Raw genomic sequence first — 20,959 nt, 5'->3', positions numbered from 1 at the left:
GCTCTCCTTCTACACAGAGTCCTGAAGTGGCCAGGCGGCACGTCCACTCGCGAGTAACAGGCTGTGTCTCCGCGCAGCGCCCGCCACCGCAGCCTTGTCCACTCGCCTGGAAGTCTCCCCTCCTCCCGCCCATGCTGCCCTTGTCATCAGCGTCTTGGCTCCTCCCCTCCTCCTCATTGGTTCTCCGGTAGGGAGCCGCGCCCCTTCCCCTGTCTCCTCCTGATTGGCCCAACCCTATTACCGTTCCCTCTCTCCCATTGGCCAGAGGGGGAGAAGGAACTCTGAGGTGCGACTTTTTCATTGGTGCGCCAGGGGGCGCTCTGATTGGAGGGCGGAGGAGCCGGATGTGGGGAAGCAGTTCCTGTCTGGTCTGTCTGCGGGATGGACGCGCCTAGGGAGCCAGGGGCTCCCCCCAGGCCCCCCCTGGAGCAGGAAGGGGTCCAGTTCCTTCAGCAGGCAGGTGAGGTGGGGTCTGTGGAAGGGGTCAACGAGGGGAGGAACTATCCTTGGCGGTTTTTTGGACCTGGCAGCTAAAAATAAATTGAGTCTCCTTATTTAGGGGGAGTCTATCTGTGCCAGATGCTGGGGGTAAACAACAAGGGAGGCTCTTTTGACGAAAAGAGTATGCAGTCTCATTTATTGTTATGCTGTTCTGCTTTTTGGCCATGATAGCTAAGGATGGGGCCTTCAGTTTCAGGGGGTACTATACCCAGGGTTTGCAGGTGTTAGGCGCATAGGGGCTCTGGAAGCCACCTTTTGCTGAGTCGGACCATTGGCCTTGTCTCTCTAGCGCAGTATTATCTGCACTGACTGGTAGCGGTTTCTCCAAGGTTTCGAGCAGGAGTCTTCCCTCGCCCTATCTGGACTTGACAGGGATTGAACCCTGGAGCCTACTGCATGCAGAGTAGATGCTCTACCACTGAGCAACGGCCTCTTCTGCTTCGGCTTTGCTTCCATCTAATCCAGAGCCCCTTCCAGAACTGGGACTCATGCAAAAAATAAGAGGCAGACTTCACAGAAGAGGCTGTTTCTAAGGCATATGTGCTCGGCACCCACATATCGTGCAAATATAAATTGTGCATAGGCCTGTCTGTGTTTCTGTAGTACAACTCACGGGCCGGTTCTCAGGAAGCTGCCTTCTGCTGAGTCATTGGCTTGTCTAGCTCACTTGGCAAGCCGGTTGACATTGGTTTGTCTAGTTCACTCAGTCTGCACTGACTGGTGGTGCTTTCTCCATGGTTTCAGACGGGAGTCTTTTCTACAGGGGTGACTCTGTGGGTGCAGGGGGGGCATAAGTGGGCAAGCACCTCCCCCCAACAAGGGGTTTGCCCCCCACCATTTTTGTTTCAAAACTCTAATGTGTGGGACAAAGCTCGTTCCTCCATAGATGCACTTTGTCCCTTCTGTGCTTTCCCCCACTGTCCCTATACCTCCCTGGAGTTGCCAGGGATTGAGCGTGGGGCCCCTTGCTCTACCACTGACCTATGCCAGGTGCTCTACTACTGAGCAGGTGCTCTACCATCTGGGGGACTCCTTAATGTATTATAGAGTTTATATTACATTACCAACCATAAAACAATAATATTGGATTGAACATTGGCCTGAAGAACAAAAAACTAAAAACCATTAATCCTGTCAAATTTGACTGTGAATGTTTTTTGAAAAATACATACACTGTAAAATTAATCTGAATACAGCTTGGCCTTTTCTAATATCTCTGACCTTGTCCTAATAGCTGCCCCAAGAAACGTATCTCTGTTTTCAGTTATTGTTGAATTAAAATCAGCAAAATCTATATTGTCAGAATTCCTTGGATATGGACAGGAGAAAGAAAAACAAGCTTGGATGTCCTTGTAAATGTCATGTTATGGAGCTTTGTTTGTATGTGCAGATATTTGTAAATTGAGTGTTTGTAACTTGGGGAGTGCTAACCCTTCCCCATGCTCTCCCACAATTAGGGATGTGTTCGACCTGTGGTCCGTGAACATCCCTACCCACAACATTTCCTTTATAGTTAAGAGTCTGGAACCTGAGCACTGCTGTATTTTAAAAACACCAGGACAAGAAAACTGTTGCATGAGAGACTGTAATGGCCCCAACTTTGCAGCCAGTGATTCTCCTGTCTGTGTCCTGATTCTACACCCTGCCTGTAAACTTACTTACTCCCCATATCTGTTTTCATTCTCTTCCAGTGGGATCGCTGTTCTCAAACTATGGCTGGTACATCCTCTTCAGCCTCATTGCAGTTTATTTTCTTGTACAGAAGATCACCAAAAACTTTAGAGGCCCCAGAAAACCCCGCTTGGACACAACAGCTGTCGGTTTGTAGGGTCTGGGAGGGTTTATCTCTTGTGCTTCTCTTGCCATTTAGAGTGACTTTTCTCCTTGGATTATTCTCCAGAACTGCACATAGCTCAGTCTACTGGCAGAATGTGCAGAAGAGGTCAGTATCAGTGTTCCCTGGAATAGGGATTCCCACATGTTGACTACAACTCCCATAATCCGCAGCCAAAAGCAATTATAGCTGAAGATGATGGGAGCTGTAAACAGCAACTGGGAATTCCTGTTAGAGGGAACACTGATCGGTGTACATTTTGTGAAAGTTTACCGCCCGCCAAATGTGGGCAGGCTTCATGCTGTGTTGCTGTGTGGGGGTAAAATGCAACTTTTTGTTGAAGAGATGAATTCACAAAAACATGGGTAAGGGATTTTAAAGGGGGTAGGATTTTTATTTTTATTTTTTTGCCATGAATTCTCTAGGCCTTTAAAGCGAGCACAAAGCTGGGGAGAGGCAAGAAAAATGTTTCCCTCCCCTCTTTTCTTGTCTGCTGTTGAAATATAGATGGCAAGATCCTTGGGGCAGGGATCTATCTCTTTTGCTTATTATACTCTTTAAAGCACTGTGTACGTTGAAGACTGTATAAATAAGGAGTTTGTACGTTTCATACGATCTGCAGTCATTAGTTGCTAGATGATGGTGGTGATCTCAAAACTGTGTAAGGCCACCCAAATGCTACTGTGTGTGAGAGGAACAGTTTTGTGAAGCTGCCAGAAGTTGAACCAGTAAAAAGTTTTACTTCTCCTCTCAAAGGTTTTGGGGCTTTTTTTGGCTACATCTGGCAGAGATAATATAATTGAGCTCTGCTCTCCTCAGCAAGTTTCCTTGCAATAGCAGCCTGTATAACCTGTTGATTTATTTATATATACACACACACACACACACACACACACACACACTTGACCTTATCTTCTGAACTCTGCTCTTTATAAGCCAAGCAAGATCAGGATTGGTGGGGCTCTAAAGTGCACAGGTTGTCTTTGGCACCATGCTGGCAGCTATTTTCTTGATTCTTCAAAATATATTTGCTCATACCAATTGCTGTTGGCCTGGCTCTGTTTTGCTGGAAGCCAGTTCTTGAATTGCGCTGAGAGCCTCACACGTTGCCACTCATCTCTCCTCCTACCTTGATCTTGAGGTTCCCCTGACTGCTGATCAGGAGCAAGCCCAGCTCTCCTCCGCTGGCTGGGTGCTCCACTGACCCCACTTTGGTGTGAACTTGTCTGCCAAGTCAGACCACTGGTCCGTCCAGTTCAGTACTGCCTGCACCAGGGCTAGGCAGCCTTGCTCTCTAGCTGTTGCTGAGCGGTCACTCCCATCACCTCAGCCACGATCAGTTGCAATGGGGGATGATGGGAGTTGTCATTCAGGAAGAGCTGGAGAGCCAAGGGTGCCTACCCCGGCCTAGACAGACTGGCAGTGTGGCTCTCCAAGGTCCCAGGCTGAGTGCCAGCCCTATCTTGGAGACTCCAGGGTCAACTTTGGAAAGGTCCTCAGCCTGAACCCAGTCCCTTAAAGGAGCTAGCCTGCAGGGAGTGGTCAGGGGTGGTGCCCTGTCTCCTGCAGCCAGCAAGTAGAAATGGGCTTGTGTTCGAACCATCCACGTTGCAGGGGTATTGGGAGTATTTTGGAAATCTTAGAGACAGGAGCTGCTGCTAACTCTCTTCTGTGGTTGTCTAGAAGCCGATGCCGTTGTCCGACGCCAAGAAGCTGTGCTGGCCGCCCGGCTGCGGATGCAAGAAGAGCTGAACACACAAGCAGAGAAATTCAGAGAGAAGCAGAAAAAGGTAATGCCCCAATCAGGTAGCCTTTTATCGGAACAGACAAACGTCGTTCTGGTATGCAGGGTCAGACCGCTGGTCAGGATCGCCTCCACTGATTGGCAGCAGCTCTCCAGGCATTCAGGTGGAGAAGGGTCACTTCCAGCCCTGCCGGGAGGAGCCTAACCAAACTCTTGAATCTAAACCGCCTGTAACTTCTCTCTTAGCTTGAAGAAGAGAAGAGGAGACAAAAGATTGCAATGTGGGAGAGCATGCAGGAAGGAAAAAGCTACAAGGAGACTCTCAAAGAGAACCAGGTTAGTCGTGGGGTGTGTGTGTGTGTGTGAGTGAGTGAGAGTGAGAGAGAGAGAGAGAGGGGGGGGGGTGGTATGTTTTTTTAAAAAATTAAACTGCAGACTGAACTGCAAAGGAGAAGCTGGATGCTCTCTGGGAATGTAGGAGACTGTCTTCTACTGAGTCAGGACATCGGTCCATCTGGCTCAGGATTGTCCACGCTGACTGGCAGCAGCTTCTCCAAGGTGGCAGGCAGGACTCTTTCCCAGATCTCCCTGAGGGTGCCAGGAAGTGACCTCGGGACCTTCAGCCTCAAGCAGGTGCCCTACCACTGAGCTATGGCCCCATTGCCTATCTTAGGCCATACAGCGTTCTAGGGATGTGCACAGAATCGGGCAGGGGAGGCTCGAAGGCAGGGGGGTTCTGCTTTAAGGGCGGGGAGGGTGCACTTGCCCTTCCTTCCACTTTCCTCCTGCTGGCGCTCTGGGTTTTCCAAGTTGACCACTGGGGCGGCAGCATACCTCCCTGCCGCCCCATTGCCGCCTTTACCGGAAGTAGGCGGAAGTATCCGATGCGCCTGCGCGCACCAGGTGCTGACATGCAGACATCCGGTGCTCGCACATGCATCTGACACACACAGGCGCATCGGATACTTCCGCCTACTTCCGGTAAAGGCGGCAATGGGGCGGCAGAGAGGTACGCTGCAGCCCCAGTCGACTTTGAAAACACGGCGCGCCGGTGGGGGGGACAGTGGAGGGAGGGGTAAGTGCACCCTCCTCTGCCCTTAAAGCAGCGCCCGCCCGCCCTGCCTTCGAACCGGAGGAACTGCCCGCCGGTGCACATCCCTGCAGCCTTCACATGTAGTCTCCCATCCACATGCAAGCCACGGCAGACCCTGCTTAGCAAAGGGGACAATTCGTGCTCACTTGCACCAGAGTGGCTCACCTCCCCATCTTTCTCTGTTTGGCAGGAACCTGAAGCCCCAACATCGGCTGCCGTCCCAAAGCCCAAACCCAACAGAAAACCTCTACGAGACGGTGGTAAGTAGCAAGTCGGCTAACAGGCGGCTTCTGTTTGTTAGGGAACAGCTGGTTGAGTCCTGGGTTCCTTTGTGCCCTTCTGCGTGGCGCTGCCTGCGCCTGGGACAACGCTCTTTCCTCATCAAGCGCCACCCCCCACTGTTTAGGTCAGCAGCAATGCTTTGAATTGGGCCCAGAAGCCAATTGGAATGTTCTAGGAAGCTGCCTTCGACTGAGTCAGGGCCTTGGTCCATAGAAGCGCCTTCTTGTCTGCACTGGTTGGCAGCAGCTCTCCAAGGTTTCAGGCAGGAGTCTTTCCCAGGCCTGTCTGGAGATGCTGGCTGGGACCTTCTGCATGCAAAGCAGATGAACTACGGCCCCATTCTGCACTTCTGAGTGCAGAAGAGTGATAGTCCTTGTCATAAATAAAAAATGCTCAACGGCATCTGTGTGCTCTCATGTTCTGGACCAGTGTCGGGACACTCCCCAAAGTCTTACATGCTATGCGGAGGTTAAATAGAGTTCAGCTGGAGCTTCTCCCTGGAGTGAGCAAACCAGCTTGTGCATTTCACTCAGAGATGTGGGTTTTCCAGACCACTCTGAATTGCAACATTTTCTTTCAACTTCTCTGGGGGTGGGTGGGTGGGGAAAATCTCATGCAGTTGCATAAAGCTTTACACCAAGTTATTTCTTATCAAATTTTACTGTGCAGATTTTCCTAATATGGATACCATAATAGATTGTGATCTGTTTTGGCGTGTTGTTTGGCCAATCTATTTAGTAACAAAAACCAGCTTGTCAGTTTCCTACACTCTTGTATCAAAAGTATATTTTCAGGTAGCTGTGTGTGCGTGTGTAGGGCGTGAGAGAGAGATCGAGAGATCAATAAACATGTTTAATGTGTGGTTTAAAGGTTGTTCTGAAACAAATTCCAAGTTCTATGTGGAATAAATTATTTTATGGGAATACTCTAATTAATAACACATTATGTCCTCTCTCACACACTTAGAAACAATCACCTGAAAAACATTAATTGCAGGCAAGAGAAAAATAAAGGATTAAAACAAAAACAAAAATCGAAGGTTTCTATCTAAATCAGATTGAAAACATTTCTTAAAACAACTTGTTAAAAAATGAACCTAGGTCAGCAATATCATCATGAATAGTAATTATAACTTCACATTATATTCTGCAAACGTGCTTGTTAACAGCGGTATATGGAGGTGAGACATGACAGACCATATTCTGCAGGTGGGGCCAAACCCTTACCTCTCTCTAAAAGTGCAAAAACAAAGTCGATGTATAGAGTAGGAACTTGCAATGTTGGGTCCCCAGATGTTCTTGGACTTCAACTCCCATAATCCCCAACCAAAGGCCACTGGGGCTGTGGGTTATGGGAGTTGCATTCCAATAACATCTGGGGACCCCACGTTGAGAATCCCTGGTATAGAGGATTTGGGGGGATGAAATAGATAAAGCGCGTGTATGTCTCTGCTCTGCTACTAAATAAAATGTCCCAATCCCATCTAGTGATGAAAATTAATCAGAGAAAAATTCGGAACAAACACAGTAATTCGTTTATAACATATAGCATGTATCTTGTAAGACTTAAAATTACATCTATCTTTGAGTAGCAATGAATGTGTATTAAGGTTGTATCAGACAACAAGAATGCCCTTTAACTAGAAAATGTTGATTAAACCATCTTCCTGGCTGATTTAAATTGTGATTTAAAGCATTAAGTTTAGTCTCCCTGAGAAGTGTGTTAAATCATGATTTAAATCCAATCTGCCTGGATTAACTGCAACTCTGAAATTACGAGCTTCCTTAATATTGCATTGGCATCCATGCAGTATCTGAATCGATGGGAGGAGAGCTGGTCTTGTGGTGGCAAGCATTAATTGTCCCCTGTGCTGAGCAGGGTCTGCCCTGGTTTGCACTTGAATGGCAGACTACATGTGAGTAGTGTAAGAGATTCCCTTTTGTGGGGATGGGACCACTCTGGGAAGAGCACCTGCCTGCTTGCATGCCAAAGGTTCCAAGCTCCTTCCCTGACATCTCCAAGTTAGGGCTGGGAGAGACTCCTGCCTGCAACCTTGGAGAAGCCGCTGCCCGTCTGTGCTAGATTGACTCATTGTATGGCAGCTTCCTGTGTTCCTATTCACTGTTAATGAATTTTTAAAACATGGATCATTTTTCTTGGGGGAAATTTCTTTTCTTGAAAAGTCTCAGCTCCACTTCTCTTTGAAATGTTGCTCTTGCCCAGAAGAGACTGTGTGACAGTATTTTCCTCCTTTCTTATCCCAGGTTACAACCCTCTGTCTGGCGAAGGTGGTGGGACGTGCTCGTGGAGACCGGGCCGCCGAGGCCCTTCATCAGGGGGATGAGGCTAACCTTTGCCAGTGTTTCCCATTGACACTGGCAGGCATGTGACTCGACCCCACGATGCTGGCTGTCGATGAGTTGCTTGAAACAGGGATCTGCAGGGAGGGAGGCAGGGTTTGTTCTAGTCCTGTAAGAGCCTCAAACATTGTGTGAGACCCAAGATTTTAGCACAACCAGTAACCGGTTGAAAAGTCCACAGAGTATGGCCGAAGTTGGCAGGAATCAGTGCCTCTGTTCTGGTGTGCATGTTTTCTCTTTGGGGAGGTCATGCGGCCGAGGCCTTGGCACTCTGGGCAGGATGTCTGGTCTGTCTTTCTGTCTCATGTGTCCCGTCCGATTCCTCCTCTGTGAAATGGGCATATTGCTTACTTTCCCTGAAAGCAGAGGCTGAACTTTACACTCGTGCTTTGGCTTCTGTCAGGAAAAGACCCCCATGAAAGGGCAAAATGCCCTTTCTTTTAGTAATCCCAGGCTAACTTTGGACTCTTGTAAGCTTTGGTCCCCAAAACTGGAGGAGGATGTGCAAAGATCTGGGGCAAGGGCAATGAGAGGCAGGCCAGTGTGATCCCCTCGGTTTCCAGGCTGGCCGCCCCTGCCCCTGTGTTGATGATCTGTACACAGCGCTCTCCGGCGTTCCTCCTGTGGGCAGATGTAGCCAACTGCACTTCCAGGTCACGCCATGTGATTCTTGAGCTCGGCATCGGGTTCGGCCCTCCCAGCAGTACAAATGGACGGCGAGTGCGGTTTGTTGGCGATTCCCTGTAACAAGCAACGCTGAATGAAGTTGTCCTTTTTAAATGGTGTACACACCAGTGAGGGCCACTGAAACTAGACAACCAATGGGGTACAGTTCTTGCTGTCTCCTCCTCTTATTTATCTGCTTTGTACAACACAAAATCTGTAAATAACACTTGCAATATAGCTCTTTCTATGGCTTTTTTTTTTCCTAGCGAGAAAAGTAAGCAATTAACTTGATAAATGTGTTTGAAGCATGTGGTGGTGTGTGGCCTGTTCTGAGAAGCTCTGCTTCCCTCCTTGCTTTTCCCCCTTCTAAGATATTTTGTATTAGATGTAATAGTCTAACTATTATAGAATGCCATCAGTCTGCATTGGAGAGTAACTTGGTTGGTGTAGTGGTTAGAGTGTCGGACTAGGACTGGGGAGACCTATGTTCAGATTTTTAAAAACTGCTTTCCTCCTCCTTGATAAGCACAGACGATAGTCCATGAGGCAGCTAGCTAGGGTAGTCAGTACCATCTGGGTGGACAGACGCTCCTTGTGATTTTTGAAAACACCCCTAGAGGTGCCACCTAATGGCGCAGCAGGGAAATAACTTGCCTAGTGAGCAAGAGGTTGTTGGTTTGAATCCCCACTGGTATGTTTCCCAGACTATGGGAAACACCTGTATCGGAGAGCAGCGATATAGGAAGATGCTGAAAGGCATCATCTCATGCTGCACGGGAGATGGCAATGGTCAACCCATCCTGTGTTCTACCAAAGACAACCACACGGCCATGTGGTCACCAGGAATTGACACCAACTCGACGGCATGCTTTACCTTTACTTTACACCCCTAGAGAGGGAAAAGAGGTGATAACATTGCAAGATTTTATGCTCTCAGTGTGTTTTGGTGCTTTTATTATCCTGGCCTGCAGCGGCTACATTTTGCAAAGGTATTTTAAAAGCTCCTACAAGTTTTAAAAACACAAAAATAAGTATAAAGTTTTATCCGTCAGAGGAATGGAAATGAAAATTGGCAGGGATGTCCTCCAAAGATACTTCACGGAGGGAGTACAACAATTTGTTACTCTAACCCTTTCCTCTGTGCAAAAACGGCTGCAGTTCTATCCTATTTGTTTTGGAGGTAGAGATAAAGAAGAGGTAACAACACACAGAAAGTTAGTTGCAAGTGCAACAATGCGATCGCCTATTTTGCTTCTCTTAAGGGAAAAGCTTTTAAAATGCCATTGAACATTTGCCTGCTGCAAATGGTCATCAGGACAACAGAAGCAGGATAAGGTGTTGAAATTCTTGCAATACTATCACCCATCTTCCATCTCTAGGTTTGTAGACCTTGTCAAAAATCACCAAGAGCATTTGTCTCCCATAAATGGTCCCAACCATGCCAGCAGACTCATGAGTACAGATCTACCTCTGAGTTACTGAAATTCTGGGATTCCAAATCAGAATCCCCCAAATGACTGGCAAAACCACCAGAGGACTGATCAACAGCGACAAGTTCATACTTCTGTTTTGATTGATTGATTTAAGTGCCATCAAGTCGGTGTTGACTCTTAGTGACCACATAGATAGATCCTCTCCAGGATGATCTGTCTTCAACTTGGCCTTTGAGGTCTCTCAGTGGTGCATTTATCGCTGTCGTAAACAAGTGCATCCACCTTGCTGCTGGTCGTCCTCTTCTCTTTCCTTCAACTTTCCCCAACATTATGGACTTCTCAAGGGAGCTGAGTCTTCGCATAATGTTTCTGAAGTATGATCGTTTGAGCCTGGCCATTTGTGCCTCGAGTGAAAATTCTGGATTGATTTGTTCACTTGTTTGTTTTCCTGGCTGTCCATGGTAGCCTCAAAAGTCTTTTCCAGTATCAAAGTTCAAAAGCATCAATGGGAAAAACCATTGTCCAAAGGATGCCAGTCTTTGTAGGTATAGACACGTCACGGCATCTAAATCTCCTTTCCAAGGGCTTCATTGCAACCCTACCAAGTGCTAGTCTGCAGTTTATTTCTGTTCTGTCATACGTCTGTTTTACAGGTGAGGAATACTAAGCTGCAATTTTACTCCAAATTGTATAATTAGGAGCTGAAAACCCTTCTCAGTCTATTGCAGCTCCCCCAGAGAGCTACCTGTAGACTGCCCTTGGCTTAAAATGCACTCAGGCGTACAAACTTTGGTCAGAGAGTGTTTGTGTGACTGGCAGAAGCAAAGCACGGGGTTGTGAACTGCACTTCAGGACTCCATTCGGTTGTTTAAAAACACAAAATGCCTGGATTGAGCGAAGCCCTTCACCCGCCAAGGTGTGTGAAGTGTGTGCCAAGCTGTAAAGAGCCAGAGGGATTTTTCCCCTCAGACTCTGAAAAAGCAAATTACTTCTTGGATTTGGAATGAAAATGGAAAGTCTTAGCTAGCCTCAAGAGGAACCCAGCAACTGTACTGTGGGTAAGAGGAAAGGGCCCGGCTGGCCTAAACTTGTCCTCCTCAGGTATAAAATTCCTCCTACTTGCAGCCAAACCATTGGCCCGCTAACTATGACTTGTGCTTTGGCAGAAGCTACGTTAGAAGATAAAAATGCTTCTCTGCCCTTAAGCTCAACAGGTGAGATATGTAGGCGATTTAGTCCTGCCTGCACAGATCTTAACATGGTTTAAATCCATTTTCTGAGAAGGGGCTTTGTTTAGGGCTTGGGCCTCCTTGAACATAGAACAAGCCCCGCTGGATCAGGCCCAAGGCCTCTCCATTCCAGCATCTTCTTTTGCACAGTGGCCCACCAGATGCTTCTAGGAAGCCCCCGGGGAAGAGACGAAGGGGTTCCCCCTCTGTGGCCATTGCTCCCCTGCGGCTGGTATTTGGAGGCATCCTGGCCTTGAGGCAACAGAACTGGTAGCCATTCATAGACCCGTCTTCCATGGATTTATCTGAGCCCCCTTTAAAGCCACCCAAGCTGGTGGCCATCAGCTCAGACTTGATGTGAAGCTGGGATATTTTGCTGCCCCTTGCGCATCACCTTACAACCACACTGAAACTTGGGTCCGTTTAAGCCCAGTTTAGGAAACGCCAGACAAGTGAGTGAGCCGACGTGGTGTATGGTTGGAGCATGAGCAGGGGAACGTCCCTGGGTCCACATGCCCTGTTCCTCAGCTGTGAAGCTCACAGGTCTTGGACCACTTAATGATCTCCCAGCCTAAACTATCTTGCAGCATATTCTTTAACTTTAGTTTTTATTAACCAATTTTGCACTACACTTTCTAAAAGGATGATGTCAACAGAGCAGTTTTGCAAACAACAAAAAAACTAGCAAGACAACAGTATGATGCTGGCATTACAGGGGATATCTGTTGGATGCAATACAATCTGCAAAACAGAAGTGAAGGCAAGAGTCTGCTATTCTTTTTTTGAAGAGGACAGATCTGCAAACAGTAAAAGGTCTCTTAGGACTTTAAAAGAGACGTGGAAGCTTGTTACTGTATGATATGACAGACCTTGATAAATGTGCTTTGGATTTAGGAGCCGGGCCAAAAATTTAGGAGCCAGGCAATGGACACTTGACAAAATTACAGGACTCAGTGATGGACACAGTGGAGGGGGAGGGAAACCGGGATTCTCTTTCTCCCCTTTACAAGTAACATGTGCACTTAGAACAGGATTTCTTAACCTTGGGCCCCCAGATGTTGATGAACTACAAATCCCATCATCCCCAGCCACAATGGACATGGCTGGGGATGATGGGAGTTGTAGTCCATCAACATCTGGGGGCCCAAGGCTAAGAAACCTGACAGAACAAAAATGGCTGCCTGGAACAAATAAAGATTCTGTTAAATAGCACTACTCTAAATATCCTAGTGTTGGACACCCTGGTTAAATTTCTGGGTGCCATGGCTCCCTGGCACCTGGGATTTGTCAAGCTCTGAAATAAGAGGATATTAATAGTTTGGGGGTTTTGTTTTGTTTTTTAAAAGAAGCTGAGGTAGAAGTCCTGCAGGAGATTCAAAACTCTTGCTTACAGGGTGGTTCTGAAGATAAAAAAGAGTATTCCATGTATGCTGCCCCGGGCTTCTTGGAGGAGGATGGGGCCATAGCTTAGTGGTAAAGCATCTGCTTGGCACGCAGAATGTCCCCGGTTCAATCCCTGCTGTCCCCTGGTAGGGCTGGGAAAGACCTGCAACCTTGGAGAGCCACTGCCAGTCAGTGTAGACAGTACTGAGCAGCTAGATGGACCAAGGGTCTGAATCAGTAGGAGGCAGCTTCCTATGTTCCTGTGGATGGAAGAACAGCAAGAGAGGGGGGACTGTAAAACGGCTCTTCGGTTGAAAAGGCCAATCTCTGCCAAGCTCCCTTCTCAGTTTGGAAAAGCAAAAGCAAACCAAAATAGTGGGCAGCCGCTCACACCCCCTCCCACTCTTTGGGCCTCCACTGATGCGGCCCTCGCTCAGTGTAGAGGATCTGCTTTGCATGCAGAAGGTCCCAGGTGCGCTCCAGATCTTGCTGAACCAAGCTCCCGTCACCCCCAGCGGAAATCTGTCTGAAGAAGGTTGAGAAGGACATGCTGGTTGAGTCAAAGGAGCTCAGGGGTTGCCAGAGAGAAGCCCTCTTTGCCCTCTTCTGCCTGGAAAGCTCCCGAGAGAAGCCTGCGAAGCTGCCCGAAGCCCTCGGGAGGGCAGCATCGGTCTGGATTTCAGATGAGCAGCTGCTGACCCAAGTCCAGGAGGAGCCTGATGAAGAGGGCTGGAGCAGAGACGCGCTTCCCATCTGGCCCAGAAAAGGCCAACCAGAGTGGCTTTGGGTGATGGACTCTGGAGGGAACTGCAGGCCTCGGCGTCATCCAGGAAAAAAGCGAGAGCAGCTGGAAATAATTGTGACAGAGACAAATGTGCCTGCCGCCTGCCTAGCTCGGTTTTTCCACTGTGAGTTGGTTACCTTGAATATGCAAGAGGGTGTGATTCCCCCCCCCCTTCCCCACAACCTTTTAAAAGGTTGGTTGAGGCACCGGCTTCCAAAAGGGGACGTTTTCCAGAGTTGGCTCCACTTTTAAATAGCTGAGAGATCATTTGGGTTTTGAATGGATCTGGGTTTTAATGCCCCTTCCCCCTGCAGGCCTGTAGCCAGCCTAAAAGTTTGGGGTGGGCACCAATTAAAAGGGGGTTCCAAACGGCCCCATCAGCCCTAAGCGACTTAAAAGTGGTTTGTCTGTAATGGTGGCTGAAGATTTAAAAAAAAAATAGGGGGGCTTAATGTCTGCCCCTCCGGCTGTGATAAGTATGGTAAATAATTTAGAAGATGGCCTTGTAGGAACAGAAAGGCTAAAGGTTACGCTTGCCCAAGAAGTGAGATGCTTATCAGTCAGTCTGTATGTATGTGCGATTGCATCGAAAGGAGGACTTTGAACCAATTAGAGAGAGTTTTGCTGGGGGTTTTTTTTTTGTTTTATTTTATTTTATTGCTCTTTAATTCTTCATTGATTACATGGAAGGAAAATTGCCTAAACCTCAGCCTAGGAGCATTCTTGAGGTTTTGGAGGAAGGGTACAGAACATAGGGTGCTGCCTTATACGAGGGGTTCCCAACCCAGGGTCCCCAGCTGTTCTTGGACTACAACTCCCCTCATCCCCTGTCACTGGGGATGATGGGCGCTGTAGTCCAACAGCATTGGCAACTAAAGTTGGGATCTCCTCCTTTATACTGGGTGGGAACATTGTCCCATATACCTTTTTGACTCTGCCCCGATCACGTCTAGTCCTACTTGTTCCAGCTGTCACCAGTGCTGCAAGGTCTTGCCCAACATCTGTTCCCTGTGGAGCCTTTTAAAGTCACGATGCCTTGAGGGACTGAAGCAGAGGCCTTGCACGTGCAAGCATGAAGGCTGCAATGGTCTCTGCTATTGGCACCAGCTCCTCAAGAGCTCAAGGAAAGATCTCTTTCTTTCTTTCTTTCTGGCTGCCCTTTTCATGGGAGATCTGAACCTGAGACCCTGGATGGCCCCATCTTTGGGTGACCGAGTCTAGAACAGTTAGTTTGGCGGCGGGGTGTGTGTGGAGCAAATGAGTGGCAGAGAACATTATTAGGGAGTGAGGATTTGCGTTTGGTACAGCACTAAGGTAGTGTTACTAGTTTATTTACCTAGTAAATTAAGCTTGCTTGATGTTTGCAAACATATTCAGAAAGTGGTCAGATTTCTCCTAGCAAATGGTGTCTCTTTGGACAGCAGTTGGACAACTGTGGGGGCAGCCCTCCCAGTCTGTTTTCCAGGCTAGTTTCTTCTTCCTGTCCAAGACCGTGTGGCAGGACAGACAGCAGCCGAGAGAGAAGTCAGTAGCAGGCCAGCTGAAATCGGCAAGGGAGGGGACCCTGCACACCTGGTCTCGCCCAGCCTGCTTCCTGGCTTGGAAGGAAGCAAAGGGCTTGGCCTGACCTCTGGGAGGCTGGAGGAGTCTCTGTCTACTGGGCTGCTTTCCTGCTTGTTCTGGGATAAAAAAGTGAGTGGATGAGGCCTCTTCAAACAATTGATGCCATTTAAAATAATACAAGCTATAGGATCAACCTCACCTTAAGTGGTGCAGAGGGGAGATGCTTGACTAACAAGGAGAAGGTTGCTGGTTCGAATCCCTGCTGGTACTGTATCAGGCAGCAGCAATATCGGAAGATGCTGAAAGGCATCATCTCATACTGCGCAGGAGGAGGCAATGGTCAACCCCTCCTGTATTCTACCAAAGGAAACCACAGGGCTCTGTGGGCTCCAGGAGTCGAAATCGACTTGACAGCACACTTTATAGGATCATAATAAACTAAGACTGTATTTTCTGACTTTTTGCTCTAAGATTCAAGCCTGCTGGAGGGGGGAGCGAAAGGGAAAGCAGGAAATAATTTTTGGAGTCTTCCCTGGCCCTATTCCATGTTTCCAATGTAATAAAGAGAAACGGTTTGCTTGTCGTTAGAAGAGGAAGCATCTAGCAACACTTCCTCCTTCATTTCCGGTTACAGCCAGACAGCAAAACAGCGTTACAGAATTAAAAAATGCATAATTAAGTGTTCGTTTCACCTCTTAAAATTTGCCCTGCACAATGGAAATTGATGATGATGATGTCCCACCCCCAACCCCCACAACCAGAATCGGGCAGAGCTTTTGTTGATGATCTACCACTTACATCAAGCACAGCTGCAGGCTTTATCAAGAACAGAGGAAGTTGTCTTCTACTGAGTCAAGCGGTTGGTCTCGCTAGCCCAGGCTTGTCTACACTGACTGGCAGCAGATCTCCTGGGTTTTGGAGCAGAAGAGTGTGACGTGTTGCAGATGGGTGACAGAAAGCACAGGTGGGGAACGGGGCTTGCCATCCGGTCGACAGCACACCCGCTTCTGAGCACCCTTTTATGCCAGTCATCTTGTAATGATCATGCATATCTGGGCCAAGGCTACTGTAATCAAGCGTGGCGAAACTGCACGCATCCATGCATGTGTGGACCAGGGATTGTAATGGAGGACACAAATATCTTGCCTAAAAATAAAACCTTGCAGGCATGGCTGAAGGTATTGTACAACATGCGGCCAGGCCCCAGTGGGGGTCAGCCCCCTTTCAAAGGCAAACCTTGCAAGCTTTGAGAGTGCACGGCAAGGCAGGGCAGACCAGAGCGAAGGTTGCCAGCAGCCACCTCCTCCCCTTGTGTTTCTTGCAAGGTGCATCAGGAAAGAAGCTCCTTACAAAGTTGGCAAGGGCCAGGTCGGTCTCAGGGACCTGCTCCGAAGGTGATGGGGGGAGGATCTTGCCACCCTGCTGGCATGCCAATGATTTGCCACCTGAGGTGACTCCCTCACCTTGCCTTATGTAAAGGCCGCCCTTTGCTGTCTGGGGCTGGGTTGGGGAGCTGGCAAGAGCAGGAAAACGGAACTCTTTTCATCTTTGAAAGTTGGAGCAGAAGGATCGGTGGCTGGCTGCACCTGGAACACTTAGGAGCTGCGACAGAAACGTTTGGGTGAGATAACACACACTGTGGGCAAAAACCCAAGTTACCAGAGGCCTTCAGCAAAGTAACAGCGCCATCAGTCACAATTCTAGGCTGCTTCTAATTGCATTGCCTAGCAATGGTTCCCCACAATACGATCCAGCTGGAAGCAGTGGTGGTGTAACCGTGAAGCCCTCAAATTTCTTCACACACCCCTAAGAAAACGAGGGACAACTGTCCACTTAGCACATCCCTTTCTGTGTTTTTCTCCCTCTTTGTTCCTTTCGTGCCCTCATTTGCCCTGGTTGTGGAGCAGCGAGTAAGCCAAGCGCTCTGACAGCCAACTGTTGGCTTTTTTTTTCCATTGGGAAGTGGACAGTGCTGGAGAATCCAGCTCTGTCCTTCACCGCCTTGAAACCAAGCTAGTTCCTGACTTTTCTTGTCAGAAAATCCTTGTGGATTTCCAGCACATCCCCTTTTCCCTGGAATCAGGAGAGCCTTTTAAAATAAAAAGTGGATTTTGCCTTTTGGGACTACACAGATGCACTTTTCTCATTTCTCTCACTGGCTGTGGAGGAAGATTCCTTCCTTCCTTCCTTCTACAGATTTCGGCCCCTCCTTCTTCATAAAATGAGCCCTGGGCAGCTAACAAATCAATATTAATAAATCCATACTACTATGCATCAGAGTGTTCATTTAAAAAGTACCGTATAAAAGCTGCCATATTAAAGATGAATGTATTGACATTTTAAAAATAAATAAATAAAAGGCTGCAGAATAAAAACAAGAGTTGCTCAAAGATGAGAAGAGCGGAGACCCTCTAATCTTCCAGAGGAGATAGGGCTGAGGTGCTGTGCTGTGACCAACATAAAAACCCCATATCTCTGTACCCAAAGGAATCTCAGAAGCAAGTGAAAGAGTAGCAGGGTCTCAGATGTTCATTTACAAGCCCAGGCAGCTTCCTAGGGGAATAGGAAAGATGAAGTTCTTCAGTTCCAGCCTGTAATTAAATACCTCATGCAGTGCGTGGCACTCTCCAAATAGCATTGTTTTGGGGTTAAGAACAGCCCTGCTGGATCAGGCCCAAGGAAGCCCATCTAGTCCAGCATCTTGTTTTGCACAGTGGCCCACCAGATGCCACTGGAAGTCCACAGGCAGGAGTTGAGGGCATGCCTCTCTCCTGCTGTGACTCCCCCGCAACTGGTATTCAGAGGCATCTTGCCTCTGAGGCTGGAGGTGGCCGATAGCCCTCAGACTAGTAGCCACTGATAGACTTGTCCTCCATGAATGTATCTAAACCCCTCTTAGAGCCATCCAGGTTGGTGACTGTCACCACATCTTGTGGTGGAGAATCCCAGAGGTTAATTATGCGTTGTGTGAAAAAGTACTTCCTTTTGTCAGTCCTAAACTTCTTGGCAATCCGTTTCATGGGATGACCCCGAGTTCTAGTGTTATGCGAGAGGGGTCATAGCCCTGAGGTGGAGCATCTGCATCAGATTCAGATTTCTTTATTATGGTTACTGACCAGAAAAGAGCATCTGACTGCTTTGCAGGCAGAAGGTCCCAGGTTCAATCTCTGGCAGCATCTCCAGGTAGGGCTGAGAAAGACTCCTGCCTGCAACCTTGGAGAAGCCGCTGCCAGTCTGTGTAGACAATACTGAGCTAGATGGACCAAGGCTCTGACTCAATGTATGGCAGCTTGTTATGTTCCTAACAATGAGAAACATTTTTGGGAGGGGGGTAATGGATGAAAAAATATATATAGTTTTTCATCCCCCCCACTTATGAACTTTTCTCTTTGACCCCACCCTGCAAACTCTGAATAACACTACCAGGCTCCTTCTCCGGGCAGATGGGAGTCCTGGATATTCCAGTTGGGGCCTGGAGATTTACAAAAACATTTTGCTGGGGTTCCTCGCTTATAGGTTGACTCCTGCAGTTCATTGTGAGCCCTAAGTCTGGCTTGGATGTGGCTCGAACCCATTGCTTCCCAGCAGCTTTTCCTAGTTGGAGACTTGTGGCCTCGATTTGTTGTTAGGTTCCTGGATGTGTTGAGATTAACGGAAATGATCCACCTGCCTGGCTACTGGGCTGGTAGTCCCAACTTGCCACTAGGCATGCAGGGATCCCAGTTGGTGATTCCCCCCCCCCCCGCCCCTCCATCTTCAAATTTTAAAAGACAGGAGAATGACAAGAGCTGCAAGGAAACCAGAGCAAGACTGGCCTCTCTGAATGCAACCCAGTTCTCTGATGACACACATCCTCCAAGAACCTCAGGCAGGAAACTGTCCTGGCTTGGTTAAGAACTGGTCATGGTGACTGAACACAACAGTAACGGCCAGAGAAAGAGACGCCACTAGCAGGGCTGTCTGGTAACATTTCCCTCCCTATTAAATGGCACATATATGCCAGGAAGGCACAATTCAAATGTCCCAGGGGGCCAGAAACAACCATGACGATGTATTGGGGGGCGGGCGGGCGGGCGGTAAAGTCCATTTTCAGTGCATTGATTATTGGAGTAAAATTCATTATAAAGATAAACGTTTAAGCAATTTCTAGTTAGTTGTGTCCTTCCCTCCTTCTACGGGCCCACAGTTTTAACCAAGGATAGTGGACAGAAAACAAGCCCTGTCTGCCCTTGCTCATTCAGTGAGCACCTGACTGTCCCAGCCCTCCACAAATGCCAAATTTGGGGGCTCCTGATGGCTACCTGGGCCATCAAAAATGTCCCCGTGGGCCAGATCTGGCGTTATGCTGTGCAGGGCTGATATATGTATTTGAGGCCTCTCCTTTTCCATTGCACCCTGGATCTGCATCATTTGATCATCCACTGGGAAAATAAACAAGCGATGCAATAAGATAAAATTCCAAACACGGAAACACAGTACTCCTGCTTGTGTGAGGCCCAGGGGGAACTGCCTCAGAAGGTGCCTTATACCGAGTCAGACCCTTGGTCTGTCTAGCTCAGTATAGTCTATGCCGGGGGTTCCTAACCCGTGGTACTCCAGAACAATGTTGTAGAACTACAACTCCCATCATCCTCCGCTACAATTTATTCTGGGATGATGGGAGTTGTATTTTGACAGTATCATACTGGAGCACCACAGGTTGCAAACCACTGGCCTACACTGACTGGCAGGGACATCTCCAAGGTTCGCAGGCAGGAGTATCTCCCAGCCCTACCTGGAATACGGTGAATATGGATATGAAAAATATTTATATACCGCTTTTCATCAAAGGTTCCAAAAGCAGTTTACATAGATATAAATAAATAAAAGGGCTCCCTGTCTCCAAGGAGCTCACAATCTTAAAAAACAACAACATAAGATAGACACCAGCAACAGCCAATGGAGGGATGCTGTGCTGGGGTTGGATAGGGCCAGTTGCTCTCCCCCTGCTCAATAAAGAGAATCACCTTTTTTAAAAGGTGCCTCTTTGCTCAGTTAGCAGGGGATGTTGCCAGGTTGGGAACCTGGGACTTTTTACATAGGAACACAGGAAGCTGCCATATACTAAGTCAGACCATTGGTCTATCTAGCTCAGTATTGTCTACACAGACTGGCAGCGGCTTCTCCAAGGTTGCAGGCAGGAATCTCTCTCTCAGCCCAATCTTGGAGATGCTGCCAGGGAGGGAACTTGGGACCTTCTGCTCTTCCCAGAGCGGCTCCATCCCCTAAGGGGAAGATCTTACAGTGCTCACACATGTGGTCTCCCATTCAAGTGCCAACCAGGGTGGACCCTGCTTAGCAAAGGGGACAATTCATGCTTCCTACCACAAGACCAGCAAAGCAGATGCTCTTCCACAGAGCTATGGCCTCGTCCCCAAAGGGGAATTTCTTAGTGCTCAGGTTGCTGCCGCCACCCCCTTCCCAGATCTGCCCCTCTTATTAAACTATCTATGTACCCCTGGTGACTTATTATGGGTATGGAGGGTGATAAGAGGAACCAGCAAAATCGTATGATCAGTTATTCAGTAACTGGAAACATTCTTCTCCTGCTTCTAAGTCAGCTATTAAGAAAGTGGGATGCCATTGATACTTCATGGGGTTTCCCCCCCTAACTCCCTCCCCACTTTATTGCAAACATGTTGACCTCAGGCTTTTTGCCGGAGACAGCTGCATGATATGCCACACTGAGGAGCGATCAAAGGCCTGGCAACTGGGATCTGCAGGTAGCATTTGGTCCATCCATAGTCCACGGGTTGCTAACTTGGCACTTGGGAGCAGGAGCATTCTTAAAGGTTGTAAAGTTAAGATAAGGGTACTTCAAGATAACTTGCTGATTAAAACACACACACCTTAACCAACAATGTCTGCTGGCCTTGGGCCGAAATAAACAAATGCAATACCACCAACAATGCCTTGGCTGTGTTTCGTGCCTTTGATTCAGGACGGGCTGGTCATCGGATCCAGCCACACAATTTCTACCCTCCCTTCACAAGGCCTGTCCAGCCCCACCTCCTCTTTCCAACAGTGGCTAATCCACAAGCAGGACGT

The 20,959-nt window shown here is 48.2% G+C and overlaps 1 protein-coding gene and 1 long non-coding RNA gene across 2 annotated transcripts; both read left to right on the top strand.

Moving 5' to 3' along the window:
• Positions 1–303: 303 nt before the first annotated feature.
• Positions 304–8,788, top strand: SELENOS (selenoprotein S). The gene is made up of 6 exons (XM_053271642.1): positions 304–460; positions 2,193–2,321; positions 4,019–4,125; positions 4,326–4,415; positions 5,363–5,432; positions 7,719–8,788. The coding sequence occupies exons 1-6, from the start codon at positions 382–384 to the stop codon at positions 7,796–7,798; spliced, it is 555 nt and encodes a 184-aa protein (XP_053127617.1). The 5' UTR covers positions 304–381; the 3' UTR covers positions 7,799–8,788.
• A 4,471-nt stretch (positions 8,789–13,259) lies between these two features.
• On the top strand, positions 13,260–15,551 carry LOC128335129 (uncharacterized). Its single transcript, XR_008311518.1, has 2 exons — positions 13,260–13,433; positions 15,344–15,551. It is a non-coding gene; the product is annotated as an uncharacterized LOC128335129 (long non-coding RNA).
• Positions 15,552–20,959: the final 5,408 nt, after the last annotated feature.

This window comes from Hemicordylus capensis, chromosome 10 (genome assembly GCF_027244095.1).
Source record: "Hemicordylus capensis ecotype Gifberg chromosome 10, rHemCap1.1.pri, whole genome shotgun sequence".
Lineage (NCBI taxonomy): Eukaryota > Metazoa > Chordata > Lepidosauria > Squamata > Cordylidae > Hemicordylus > Hemicordylus capensis.
The sequence above is the reverse complement of the archived record's forward strand: the minus strand, read 5'-3'. Positions and strand labels throughout refer to the sequence as shown.